This window comes from Mytilus trossulus, chromosome 9, assembly GCF_036588685.1.
Source record: "Mytilus trossulus isolate FHL-02 chromosome 9, PNRI_Mtr1.1.1.hap1, whole genome shotgun sequence".
NCBI lineage: Eukaryota > Metazoa > Mollusca > Bivalvia > Mytilida > Mytilidae > Mytilus > Mytilus trossulus.
Window position 1 is genome coordinate 44,875,455 of NC_086381.1, and position 14,618 is coordinate 44,890,072.

Consider the following 14,618-nt stretch of genomic DNA (forward strand, 5'->3'; position numbering starts at 1 on the left):
CCCCGGCACATGGAATTCCCTAATGACAAATACCCCGGTAGAGAAAAGAAAATCTCAATACATAGAAATTTGTAAAAAATACCATGTCTCTCATCCAATCAAAATACAGCATTAATACATAAGGTGGAATTATATACAAAATTTATAAAATTCGTGTTTTCATGATCTTAGCTAAAAAATGTAATTATAAGTATTGAATGCTTCTTTTTGTAACTTTATAGGGTTGTATAAGCGTTGACCGTGCGCACATTTTTAGTATGAAGCGCTTCCGCGCTTCATACAAAATGTACTTCGGTCAAGGCTTTTACACCCCAATAAATTTACAAAAAGAAGCATTCAATTCTTAAATAAACTATTATCTGAATTTACATGTTAAACACATGCTCAATTTCCATGCTTTTTGTTTATTTTTCATCAATTGTTGACAAACAGGTGACAATCGTTAAACTTCGGCTTCAAAACACGAACTTTATTTACCTGCCATATTTTCACAACAACACTGACCGATTGAAAAAAAAATTACAATTATACGAAATTTACACGAAAAAAATGTATAACTCGAGCACAGAAGACTAAGTTTATGATGTTTGTATGCATTGGTTCAAGAATTGGAAGAACCGGTCACTCGTTTCTTATGACTTTAAACATGTTAAAAGACAAATAGGTGTTATTACCTTGTATCGTATGTAAAACACAGAGAAGTCTGAACATTTGACAATTATTCAAAAACCTCACCTTAGTACATCATTAAATTATTAATCAACATACGTTAACCGAACTACTGACTTGAGTAACCAAAGTGACTAAAGTTGAACTACATGACTGTATACAAGCAAAATCCATTGATATTCCTATGTGCTTGCTGAACACATTTTGTATCAAAATATATTAAAATGAAACGTAATAATTTTTGTCGGTTAGTCGTTTCAATTAAATAATTATAGACGAATGTTTATTGTTAGGGAAACAAAAATCCGAAAACATAATCCTGAAAATCTGACTATAATTAAATGAATAAGGAACACTTGAAAAATGAAATAAAAGCGAATGATACTAGAAGGACAGCCAAAATAATAGATTGAAAATAATCTGATAACGCCATGGCTAAAAAAATAATAAACAGACGCATAACAGTACAGAAAACACAACATTAACAAATAACGACTAAGTCAGCACAAACCCCGAAAAAAAACTTGGGGTGATCTCAGGTGCTCCAGAAGGGAAGATAGATCCTTTCCCAAATGTGGCACCCTTCGAATTCTGGCAAATAGTCAATTCGATAGGTCATATTCGTGAAAAGGGGTCACGATTGTAGTTACGACAAAAGGAACATATTCGATACCATCTGTAAAAAGGATTTGCCGTAACAATAGCCAAGGCGTGATTGCGTCTGTCAAATTGACGACGGTATGATGTCGAGTATATGGTCTATGACTGCATGTTAAATTTTAATATACGGGTGATACGATGCTTTTTGTCCGCAATTTGCTTTTTGTCCGCTTTTGCTTTTTGTCCGATAATTTTGCTTTTTGTCCGACACTTTTGCTTTTTGTCCGTTGCTTTTTGTCCGTTTTGCTTTTTGTCTGATAATTTTGCTTTTTGTCCGACACTTTTGCTTTTTGTCCGTTTTGCCTTTTTGGCTCACCTGGACCAGAGGGTTAAATGAGCTTTTTTCATCACTGCATCCGTCGTCGTCGATATCTTTTAGAAAACCTGAAACCAATGGCAAAATTAAAGCAAACATGGCCACAATTATCCTTAGGGTATGTAGTTTTAAAAAGGTATCCCATGACCCCGTCCAAAAAATCAAGATGGCTGCCATGTCTAAAAATAGAACATTGTGGTAAAATGAAGAGTTTAGCTTATAATTCTGAAACGGAAGCATTTAAGTCTGGGATAAAAATAGTCATCAAGTCATAATCTATCTGCCCGAGATTTTGCAGTTACATTAGACAATGCGTTTTGGGGTTGCTGCTCCTGATATTTGATTTTTAAGGTAAACTAGCATGTTTAGTGTTAATTTGTTTGGAGTTTTATTTTAAAGTCGTTTTAACGAGCAAGCTTACTTGTTATAACGACTTAACTAACAACACAGCTAACTTGTTTTAACGCCTTAACTGACTCGTTAAAACAACTCGACTAACTTGTTTACAGTAACTTACAAATTACTTATTGTAAATACTCAATTTTTATGTGATGTTTGATAATAATATAATGATTAAACTTGTTGCTATTAGATTTTAAAAAAATCGTCAAAGCGACAACAAACCCACCATAGATCAGACAACAGCCAGAGGCCACCAATGGGTATTTAATGTAGCCAGAAACTACCGCACCCGGAGGCGTCCTTCAGCTGGCCCCCTAAACAAATATGCATACTAGGTCTTTGAGATATCAACCTTACCCCTATACCTCTAGCCAATGTAGAAAAATAAAAGCACAACAATACGCACATTAAAATTCGGTTTAAGATGTCCGAGTCCGATGTCAGAATATGAAACAAAATAAAAAATAAAATGACAATACTACATAAATATTTACAGACTACTAGCAGTTACTGACATGCCAGCTCCAGACCTCAATTGAACTGATTGAAAGATTATGTGTTCTTCATATGAGTATCAGGCACATTTCTTCCTGTTAGGGGTTTAGTACTATACCATTATGAAACATAAACGAAAAACATAATTCATGTCATGCCAACAAATGGTTTTAGAATAAATGTGTTTAAATCCGATGCAAAGACCCTAGAAGTGAATCAATATTTAAGCCAAAATAATGACCTGACAACAGTATCGTAACTATATCCCTTCTTAATAAGTTTGTTTAAAGGTTTTGTTAGCTTTTGAGGTGAATACTAACATTTTTGTGCTTTGTAAAGAATATTATTGTATAGCAATATAATATTTCCCACAGAACGTAACCAAAAGTTACCGTGCAATTAATTCTAATATTGCACTAGTGCAATAAATCTTCATTATTCATGACGTCATCAACGACAAAATCTTATTTTAAACCAATTTTTACTTTCAAATATTATATTGCTATACAATAAAAGGGTTATTGCATGAATATTGTGAAATATTGTCGCTCGTAAGCTCGTGCAATATTTGTTCTACGAAATTCTACTCGGGACAATATTCCCCAATATTCATGCAAAAACCCTATATTACCATAAAAGATTGGATGTCAAATACCTGAACGTATAAGATATCTACATGTTGAGTTACATTTACGAATTATTTCCTTGTACCGATGATAAAATTTAGTTAATGTTTTGACTAGTTTGTGATATCGAAAACCCTGGTGTAATAATTTTTCAGTAATACATAAATTTCTCTCGCTAAAAACTTATACGTTGTTACAAACACGAGCGAATCGTACAATATATATAAAAAAGAAGATGTGGTATGATTGCCAATGAGACAAATATCCACAAGAAAACTAAAATGACACAGACATTAACAGCTATAAGTCACCGTTCGGTCTTCAACAATGAGCAAAGGCCATACCGCATAGTCAGCTATAAAAGTCCCCGATAAGACAATGTAAATAAGCTCAAACGAGAAAACTAACGGCCTAATTTATGAAAAAAAATGAACGAAAAACAAATATGTAGCACATAAACAAACGAAACCACTGAATTACAGGCTCCTGACTTGGGACAGGCACATATATAAATAATGTGGCGGAAGTTAAACATGTTAGCCGGATCCCAACCCTCCCCCTAACCTGGGACAATGGTATAACAGTACAACATAAGAATGAACTATAACAATCAGTTGAAAAAGGCTTAACTCATCAGATGAACAAAAAATACAAGTGGACGTGGTCCGGTACTTATACATCCCGACACAAAAAGACACAATGAACAGATCTGAGAGTACTCGCAGTTATTTGACAGCTGCCTAGTTCAAAGCCACTAACAACTAATAAAAAAATCATGGATCATTTCTAAATTTGAAAAAAATGAGGATGTGCTATCCCGTTTGAAATAAGTTGGTGACAATGGTAAAAATTGATAATCAACGATAGGAAATGAAAAATCTTCTCTTTTATCATAGTTTTTTGTATTAAGCTTCCCGTTAATAATATAGATATCAAAATCGAGGAAAGTGGTCATTGTTAGTATTAGCTTTATTTAAAGTAAGTTCAACAGGATAAAGGAGTAGGTCCGGTAAGACCCCCTTTTGGCCCCAAAATATAACCGTTTTACAAAATTGTTAAAATGTAAACTTTTAGTTATTCATTGGACAGTTAAATGCTTCTGCTACATAAATATGGGCTGTTTTTTTACAATACAATGCACATATATCGGGTTGTAGCACCATTAAGTCATGCTAAATTACTGAAATCTTCAAAATTTTATCATTTTAGTTAAATTTTAGACTGTTTCCATGTAAAACGAAAGTGGCCGCATTCGTGTCCATCCTTGATATTGAAATGTAAGTTGTATTTTATGATAATACATAACATAAAGGTTGTGGATGAACACGAATGCGGCCACTTTCATTTTTGTCAAAAACCATCTGAAAAGTGACGTTTTTTGGCATATTTGAGCTTGAATCGGATCGTTTTTTTAATGACTAAATTAGTTAAAATCTTTCACATAAACTAATAGACCACTTTCGAGTTCATCCGTCACCGGAAAATACTCGTCAATTATACGCGCTTTTATCACCGTCATTTGTGCGTTTAGGGGCGTCGTCACTTCCCTTCCAATGTTGAGCGAGTGGTTGGAAAACTATTATTCTATATTATACGAATTTTTCGGCAAATTGATTTCTCAAAATTGACAATCAACACTGCTGTCATTAGGGAATTGTCAGTAAGTACCTACAGAGCAACCATTATTTCTAGTTTATCCTGCACAAATACGATCACTAAGACGCTTGATGAACGTAAATAGTGCAGGAATACAGGCGACCCCCTCTATCTGGTAAATTACGTCGTAAAGGCGTGCATAATTGACGAGTTTTTGCCGGTGACGGATGAACTCGAAAGTGGTCTATTGAATCAAGTGAAATAGACACTTAAGTGTTTAAAAACTGGTCAAAATCTTTCGTCAGATGAAACTGAAATTTGAGGATAAAATGAGTTCTTACCGGACCTACTCCTTTCTTAGTATACATACTGAAGTCGTCATTATTGAGGGCCAATATAAAAGTGAATAACAAAATATAATAATATTGTTTTACTGTTTGAAATTTTTAACCTTCGGAGGAAAAACTAGAGGGTTTCCCTAACTTTTTTTAACAGATTTGTTTTTGTTTAAATAATGTATGGACGACCTGAATAACATAAATATATAAAAATTCAAATACTTTACGTTGTCTTTTATAACTTTCACTGGACCTTTCAATTACCCTCCCTAAAAAATAAGCTTATTTAAGTACAATGTCCGCCATGTTGGATTTTTACCGGAAGTGGGGTTTCTTAAGACATTTTATCTATTTAATTTATCCAAAAGTAGTGAAAAACAAAGGTTTGTTCCAAATATTATGATAGTGGCATGATAACAACACATTTTAACACACTAGCCTTTGATACTGGGCAGATTTAAGTATGACGTCCGCCATTTTGGATTTTACCGGAATTGACACTTTTTTTTCAAATGCCTCCCCATCTGAAATAAAAGAGTAATAATGAAGAAGGTCTATGTCAAATTTCATGCTTGAAGCAGGATGTGCACAATTCTTCTGAAATATGCCTGTAGCCGCCGGATTATTAGAGGAGAAACGAATGACCTAAATATCGAAATACACGTGACTATTAAGACATAGCTCACTTAGAATAATAGATTCAATGGACTGCTTCGACCGGTCAGGCCCTAAATTAAGAAGACGTTATACAACATATGAAAGCTTAGTGATAGAGGAACACAATTGTTATAAACAATATGTGCCGCAATAACAATTAGAGGGGTTACGGAGGACCTAAATGCCAGCATACGTGTGAAAATTAGAAAATAGCCAATTTTGAATAATGAAATGGATAATTTGAATAATAGAACGGACTGCTGCGGCCCTTCAACTCATATTTACACTTATACCTTATACTTTATTCGAAAGCTTATTAATAGAGGAGCAAAGGGTATATAGTTAGTGTGTTCCGCACCGCCCATTAGAGGATAAACGAATGACCTAAATATCGAAATACGCGTGACTATCAAGACATAGCTTACTTTGAATAATAGAATGGACTGCTGTGACCGGTTATGCCCTAGAATAAGAAAACTTTATACACCATATGAAAGCTAGAACACAATTGTTATAAACAATATGTGCTGCAATAACTATTAAAAGGGTTACGGAGGACCTAAACGCCAGAATACGTGTGAAAACCAAGAAATAGCCAATTGTTATTAATAAAATGGGTATTTGAATAATGAAATAGGCTTCTTCGGCCCTTAAGCCTTGTTACAGATATACCTTATACCTCATTCGAAAGCTTATTTAAAAAGAAGGTATGAAGTCAGTGTGTTCCTCTTCGCCTATTAGAGGAGAAACAAAGGACTGCAATATCGAAATAAAGACATAGATTATTTTGAAGAATGGAATGGACTGCTGCGACCAGTCAGCCTCTAATTAAAAAAACCTTATTACACCACTTGACTTTGAGTACTAATTTAACCAATTCAACGGTTAATAAGAACATGAAGAATATTTTTTTCATGTTTTATGGCTTATTTTCTGTTTGGCTCTCCGTATTTTCATAGCTAGACTGGCCATAGGTCCGGAAATTAATGTAAATAAATGTGTACGTGTTACATAAAATTGAGAATGGAAATGGGGAATGTGTCAAAGAGACAACAACCCGACCAAATAAAAAAACAACAGCAGAAGGTCACTAACAGGTCTTCAATGTAGCGAGAAATTCCCGCACCTGGAGGCGTCCTTCAGCTGGCCCCTAAACAAATATATACTAGTTACATATTTGTTTTTCATTCATGTTTTACATAAATAAGGCCGCTAGTTTTCTCGTTTGAATTGTTTTACATTGTCTTATCGGGTCCTTTTATAGCTGACTATGAGGTATGGCTTTGCTCATTGTTGAAGGCCGTACGGTGACCTAGCTATAGTTGTTAAAATGTCTGTGTCATTTTGGTCTTTTGTGGAAAGTTGTCTCATAGGCAATCATACCACATCTTCTTTTTATATGAATTCTGAACTACGGGATATAGTGTCACAGTCACAAAATATAATTCTATTTCATTATTCATAATGGAATTTTGAATATAAATGTAATATAAATGAATAATGAACGTACTTCAGCGCAATATTTGTGTGGATTGAAAAACAGGATTATGTGATCAGAAGCTAGTCTAGATTATAGCTTGTTGTTCGGTGTGAGCCAAGGCTCCGTCTTGAAGGCAGTACATTGACCTATAATGGTTCACTTTTTTTCAAATTATTATTTGGATTGAAAGTTGTTTCATTGGCACTCACACCACATCCTCCTATATCTATATGTGGTAGAGTGGATTTTTATCATATTAATCATTTATATATTTTATAGGTTTTATAGGTTAGTCCGAGACACCATTAATTATATTCTTTCATTTGCAGAGTAGTTTACTTAGTTTACCTTTATTCTATTGATTGCCTATTGATTGCCTATTGATTATTCATTGATCCATTTAATATAACTGTTTACCTTGTAGCATTTACCTATTATTGATTTTACTATCAGTACTCACTGTTCACTAGAGTGTATAGGTTTTCTTGCATTCTGATTGGTTTATTAAGCCTGGCCCCCAGTTTTTGGTGGTAGTTTTGAAAACAGTAATGGAGGATTGATGTCTTTGTTGTGATCCTGATTTATTCGTATGTTTTGATGCACTTTGTGCTCATAGACTTTATATTGTGTTTGATTAGTAGTTCCATAAGTTCTATGGATTAGTATAGTGATCGAATTCATCCTGGAACAGGACATCATGACTTTATATGGTAAGTTACATTTTGTACTCTTTGAGGTGTCTTGGATGAACTGGATCCTTAACTTTAAAATGAATGTTTATTACATTCATTTTGGTAAGATTCCCAGCCTTATGAAAGAGTGTGCTTTGAGTGTTGTTTGAATCTGATTTATTTGCGAGATTTTAGTATAAATGTTAGGAAGAGAGATTTAATCTATTTTTATGAATGACCTTGACCTTTTGTCATGTAGTGATGAAATGACATTGGTTGTAATTAACAGTACATTTGTACTTGTACTTAATGTTTTTAGTATTGGAATAAGATTACTTATTTATAATTGTGAATTCGAGATGAAAGATAAAAATTAGTATAATTTATTATGAATTGTATAATGCCTTTAAGATATTAAAGTCAGATTACTTATTATTGTCATACATTGTTTACAGAACCATATTTGATGTGAACCTCTGTTACCATTACTGTAGAAGTATGAAGATCGTTACTGTTAGTATTGTGTAGACTGTCGATGTTAGTTATTAAACTTAGTTCCACAGACTGGTGAGTTTATGTATACTTGAAATAGCATAATATATAGTGTTCATGTAAGACAGTGAAGAACATTTGATATAATATAGAGTTATCTACCGTTGATATATATGCTATGGTTATTTGTAGAATATGGAGTTACATATATCTATTTAGTTAATTAAAATAGTGTTATATGATCTTGACATTATAGTAGTATGTTTAATTGTCAAAGCTGATGATTGTATATGAAGACAAGACAAGACAAGACAATATTTTATTTGAGTCTCACCTCTTCTAAAACATTTACATAATATTACAATTTAAATATTACAATATAAAACAAGAGCCACTCTAAAAAGAGTTATGAGAGACTATAAAAAAAAGTATATACATTTACATATATATATTTCCATACATAAAACATAAAACAAATTAAAAGTATACAAATGTTAAGAATAACATAAAACAGTTTAAAAGTAAACAAATTTTAAGAATATAATAAACATTTTCTTTTCAGTAAAATATCATAGCAGATTTTGGCAGTGTAAAAATAAACATTTTCATCACTAAATAAAAATACAAATTTATCATCATCTGACATACTATTAAAATCATGACAAAAAGAATTAGCATGACTAAACAACACAGCACGAAAATCTGCATATAGTGGACATTTCAAAATTACATGTTTCTCATCTTCTATGGTTTCATTACAACTAAAACATATTCGTTCATTAATAGGTAAGTTCTGATACCGGCCCGTTTCAATTTTTAGGGGCGCAACACCACAACGAAATTTTGCAAAAGCACTTCTATATTTCCCTGCAATAGTTTTACAAATGTAATTTTCTACCTTAAATTCTGTTTTAAATAATTTATAAGTACGAAGTTTGGCATATTCATTCGAAACCAACTTATTATGCCATTCAGTTTTATATAAATCAATAGCTAAGCATTCTATATCCTGAATTACATTTTTAGTTAACAATATATCACAGTTACAATATGGTTCAAGATTATACTCTTTAAACTTAGTCATCATTCTGAAGCACCAGTTTTTAATTGGCTTATTTCCATACTTATATGACCATATAAATACTCTTTTGTTCAATCTATCATTGTCCATTTTACAAAATCTGGACCATAATCTAAAAACAGCTGTCCATTGCTTTACATTGCATGGAATCCAGCCCATATCACCATACAGAGATAAGTTTGGTGTATACTTTCCTACACCCATAAAGAATCTCATCGCTCTGTTTTTAACAGCATTTATGCAAGAGAATTCTCTTGTTCCCCATATTGAAGCACCATAATCGATGACTGACCATACAAGTGTATCAAAAAGCTTTGTATAAGTAGAGTAACAAAAACCACCATTTGATTTACATTTTGCGATCAATAACCCAAGAGTTTACTTGCCGACTTGGCAATAGCTTTTGCCATTAAATCATAATTTAAAAATTCTTTAAGATGTAAACCAAGGTAAGTATATTGTATTACAATTTCAATATTATCATTACCCAGCATAAATGTATAAATAGACCTTGGAAAAGAAGGTGGTCTAAAATGAATAATCTTAGATTTACTCAAATTAACACTAATATCATTTGTATGACACCACATATGTAAAACGTTTAAGAGCATCTGTAAGTCTGATTCATTTTCAGCAAGTAAAACAATATCATCAGCATAGAGCAAAATACATATTTTCTCTTCCTCTATCGGAATACCAACATTTAAACTTTTAACCTCATTTACTAAATTATTAATAAAAATATTGAATAAAATGGGCGATAACACACACCCTTGTTTTAAACCACATTGAACATCAAACCATTGGGTTAAATTCCCATTAACTTTAACACATGACTGTACTTTATGATATAAAGATTTTAAAGCATTCAACATTTTACTACTAATTCCTATTGACTCAAGTTTACAAAATAATAAAAATCTGTTTACAGTATCATATGCTTTCTTGAAATCAATAAAAGCTGCAAAAGTTGACATTTTACACATTTTTCTTGTTTCAATAATAGTTAACGTTGTAATTGTTGACAAATGATCAATAGTATTACGATTAGATCTAAAACCATTTTGTTCATCATGTATAAAATTTAGATCATCAAGCTTTACAGTTAATCTTGAATTCAGTACTCCGCAATACAGTTTATATGAAGTTGGCGCCAATGTTATTCCTCTGTAAGACATCGGGTCCCGAGGGTCGGAAGTCGAACTCTTCGGTATCGGGGTGATTATTCCTCTACTCCATAGCTCCGGTATCATTCCTGTATTATAACAAATGTTGAACACTTGAGTAAGGGCGTTTATAGCTGTCTGATTCTTATACATCTCCATCGGAATTTCATCACAACCAGGAGATTTTCCCGCTTTTGACAATTTTAAAATTTTGACAACTTCTTCATTGGTTATTTCACTATCAAGAATATCATCGGTTATTATGCAACTATTAGCATCTTTTTCGATAGTTTCATATAAATTTCCAGAATTCAACATATTTGAAAAATCACATTTCCATTTATCTAAAACAATTTTCGGATCGGTACATATTGAATTATCTTCCATTTTCACTTCCATTGGAATACTTTGCCTGTTGTTTCCTACTCCAATTTTCCCGATTTTCCTCCAAAATTCTTTTGGGTTATCTTCTAAATTCTTTAATTCATCTTGCATACTATACCAGTATTGGCGTTTGGCACGTTGACACGCTTTATCGAAATGTTTCCTCTTTTGGACATAATTATGACGTAACGTACTTTTATTACAGGTTGCTTTAAGCCATATTTTTTCTGCACTACAAACACAATTCCATAAAACGGTTAGTTCTTCATTCCACCATGGTTTTTTGCATCTACGGCGTTTGTTATTAAATCCATCCGTTATATATGTTTTACATGAAAGTTTACTTGACATCTCTGATTTTACCACTTTAACAAATTCACAATACATCTGGTCTAACGATGAGTGAATATTTGCAAGTGTTAATTATCATCAGGCATGTCATGTCACCTTGTGTATTGATATTGTATAAGAACTATAAACATTCAATGTTTTCTTTTATGTTGATCTGCAGTAAATTTATAATAACTATAACTCAGTATGATATAGTACTTTTAGAATAATGTGATTAATATGTATCTTGTTATATTTTGTAGGGTTTGTAATAATTATATGATTTCATCATTGTTGAATAAAGAACCCTAGACTAAGATGAATTGGACTTGTTATTATTTGACCGTCCAGAAATCACCTTTTACATATATAGAATTGAAAACAAAATGCGAGAAGATAGCTTGAAGAAAATGCTTTGAGAATATCAATAGATACAAAAGGGTCACCGTGCGTTTTTCCCTGCTAAAATTTAAGATAGCAAAAGTTCATGTAGATTCTTTCAGAAAATGCACGCATGTGCCTAAAAATGACAATTTAAAAACAATTTAAATCAAACAAATACAATCTACGCCTGTAAAAATATTAATATTTATCAGTTGAATTTTGTTACAATTAATAGAAATAAGACCTTATATTTTCTTGTTATTTACATCCAAGAACGCGAAAGACACTACATTTAAAGGGCAATAACTCCAAAAAGTAGTCGCCTTCATGTTGTCTTTATTGTAGACTTATAATATAAGGAAAAAAACGAACCCCCCTAACAAAAAAATGATCAAAATTATCATCAATGAACATTATCTGTATTAAGGAGTCGATTAACGATTTTGATCATGTTGTTTCATTTGTAGAACTGATCTTGCTGATCACCAATTAGTTTTTCTGTTTCTTTTATTATTTCAAGATAGTAGGCAAAAATTTGTCATTTTTGAGCAATTAATCTTATATTAAAATGGGACACATATAATGCCCCTGCTTACATATTACTTTAGAAAGGGACATAACTTCATAATGACAAAAGTGACACTACCCACATTTTGAAAACACTCAATTTTTCTATAACAATGAACCAATAGCTGTGTTAGATGATTTTCTATATTTGGGTACAGTTTTTTCTAGAAAAGGTACTTTTCACAATAATAAGGCTAGACTTGTACAACAAGCTAGAAAAGCTATGTTCTATGTTTTATGTAAAGCGAGAAAGCTTAGTTTGCCAATAGATATTTTGTTACAATTATTTGATGCAATGGTGGCACCTATTTTGTTATATGGTGCAGAAGTATGGGGTTATGAAAATAATTACATTATTGAGTCTTTGCATTTAGAATTTTGCAAGTATATATTAAAGGTTAAAAAATGTACGCCAAATTATATTGTATATGGCGAACTTGGTAGAACACCCATGTCTATATGTATTAAAGCTAGAATGGTTGGTTTTTGGCAGCGAATTTTAAATGGCAAGAAAGAGAAAATATCTCGAACATTGTATGATATGTTGCATAAACTGAATGAAGGTGATGTGTACCATTCTAAATGGTTATTATATATAAAAGATATTTTAATTGAATGTGGTTATGGAAATTATTGGTATGACCAATCTGTATTAAGAAATATAAACCTGTCTAAAAATGTAATTAAAAAGCAAGTTCTTCATGAAAAATTTGTAGAAGGTTGGAAATTACAAGTATATGACTCACCGAAGTGTATAAATTACCGTATTTATAAATCTGATTTTAAATTTGAGAATTATCTCACTGTACTTCCACCTGATTTAATGTATAATCTTACTAAGTTTAGATGCGGTAGCCACAAATTGCCAATTGAAGCTGGTAGATTTTTTAGTATCAATAGAGCTGAAAGAATTTGTGATCTTTGTAATAAGCAAGAACTGGGTGATGAATTTCATTATATATTTAATTGTAACTTTTTTACTCAAGAAAGACTGGAAGTTTATACCTGATCGATCATATATATAAAAACAAAAATACTGTAAGCTTGTCAAATTTAATGAGTAGTCAAGATAAATATGTACTTGTTGGGTTGGCAAAATTTTGCAAAATTGTTATGTCTGTATTTAAATGATAATATACATGTATGGATATTACTCTTTCATCTGCATACACCTACTTCATATGTATATATGTTAGTTCATGCATTACTGTTGTTTGTTAAATTTATTGTACTATTATGCCTCATGTGAGGCCTTTAGTAAAATAAAAGTTTCAAAGTTTCAAGTTTCATTTGTACTTGATCTAACTTCTGTTGTTATTTAAGTATTGTGTATAAGTTTCACAAATTTTGCTTGATGCCGTTAGTTTTCTCGTTTGAGTTGTTTTACATTTCATTTCGAGGCCTTTTATAGCTGACTATGCGATATGGGCATTGCTCATTATTGAAGGCCGAACGGTGACATATTGTTGTTAATTCCTGTGTCATTCAGTCTCATATTGGGAGTTGTCTCATTTGAAAATCAAACCACATCTTCTTTTGTATATTAAGTTAAGAAACACAAACGATAATGTCAGTATTTTCTTTATATAGGGCATAAGAGGAAAAGTGAGGTCATCACAATTCATACTTGACCTGTGTTTGTGGTATACTCATTGCATATAAGCTTCATGCCATTTTTTAAAGGTAAACTGCAATTAAAGAACGCATATAAAATGTGCAGTAGTTTTTCCGTTTTCAAACCGTCTAGAGCAGTAAAAGTGACGCCATCAAAATTCAAACTTGATTTGGGATATGTGGTAATAAGCATTGCGTTTAAGTTCCATATCATTGGTTTAGGGAGAACTATAGTTAAAGAATGGAAACCAACTTTGGACGTCATCTGACAGTTTTGACAATTGGCAGAGCTCAACATCCTGTTGTTGTCAGATTTTCTCTCTTTTTTTAATGGATTTCAAAATAGTAGATGTACAACTTTAATTTTACCCCGTATGTTCCATTTCAGTGATGTTGCGCAATTTGGTTGGTAAGCGAGGTAATCAGGCATATTTCTTTTAAATAAGATACCCTAATGATGATTTTTCGAAGTTCAAAATAAAACCCGAAAAATATACACGTTTTTATATCGGACATAAAGCAAAATTAACGGACAAAAAGCAACGGACAAAAAACAAAAGTGTCGGACAAAAAGCTAAATTATCGGACAAAAAGCAATAGCGGACAAAAAGCAAATTGCGGACAAAAAGCATCGTATCATACGGGCAATTTAATTTGACTGCTCAATTCGGACAATTGCATTATTGATAG

At 32.1% G+C, this 14,618-nt stretch overlaps 1 protein-coding gene across 1 annotated transcript; it reads right to left on the minus strand.

The window, feature by feature from the left end:
* Positions 1-9,845: 9,845 nt before the first annotated feature.
* On the minus strand, positions 9,846-11,384 carry LOC134684658 (uncharacterized). Its single transcript, XM_063543961.1, has 2 exons — positions 10,255-11,384; positions 9,846-10,011 (listed from the first exon to the last, which is right to left on the minus strand). Exons 1-2 carry the CDS (start codon positions 11,382-11,384, stop codon positions 9,846-9,848), a joined length of 1,296 nt encoding a protein of 431 aa, XP_063400031.1.
* Between the last annotated feature and the right edge of the window lie 3,234 nt (positions 11,385-14,618).

Coding starts and splice junctions, on each gene's coding strand:
- LOC134684658 (XM_063543961.1), bottom strand. CDS start 11,384: ATGTCAAGTAAACTTTCATGTAAAACATATATAACGGATGGATTTAAT. Junction 10,012..10,254: donor CAATGTGGTTTAAAACAAGG/GTGTGTGTTATC, acceptor TATTCATTTTAG/ACCACCTTCTTTTCCAAGGT.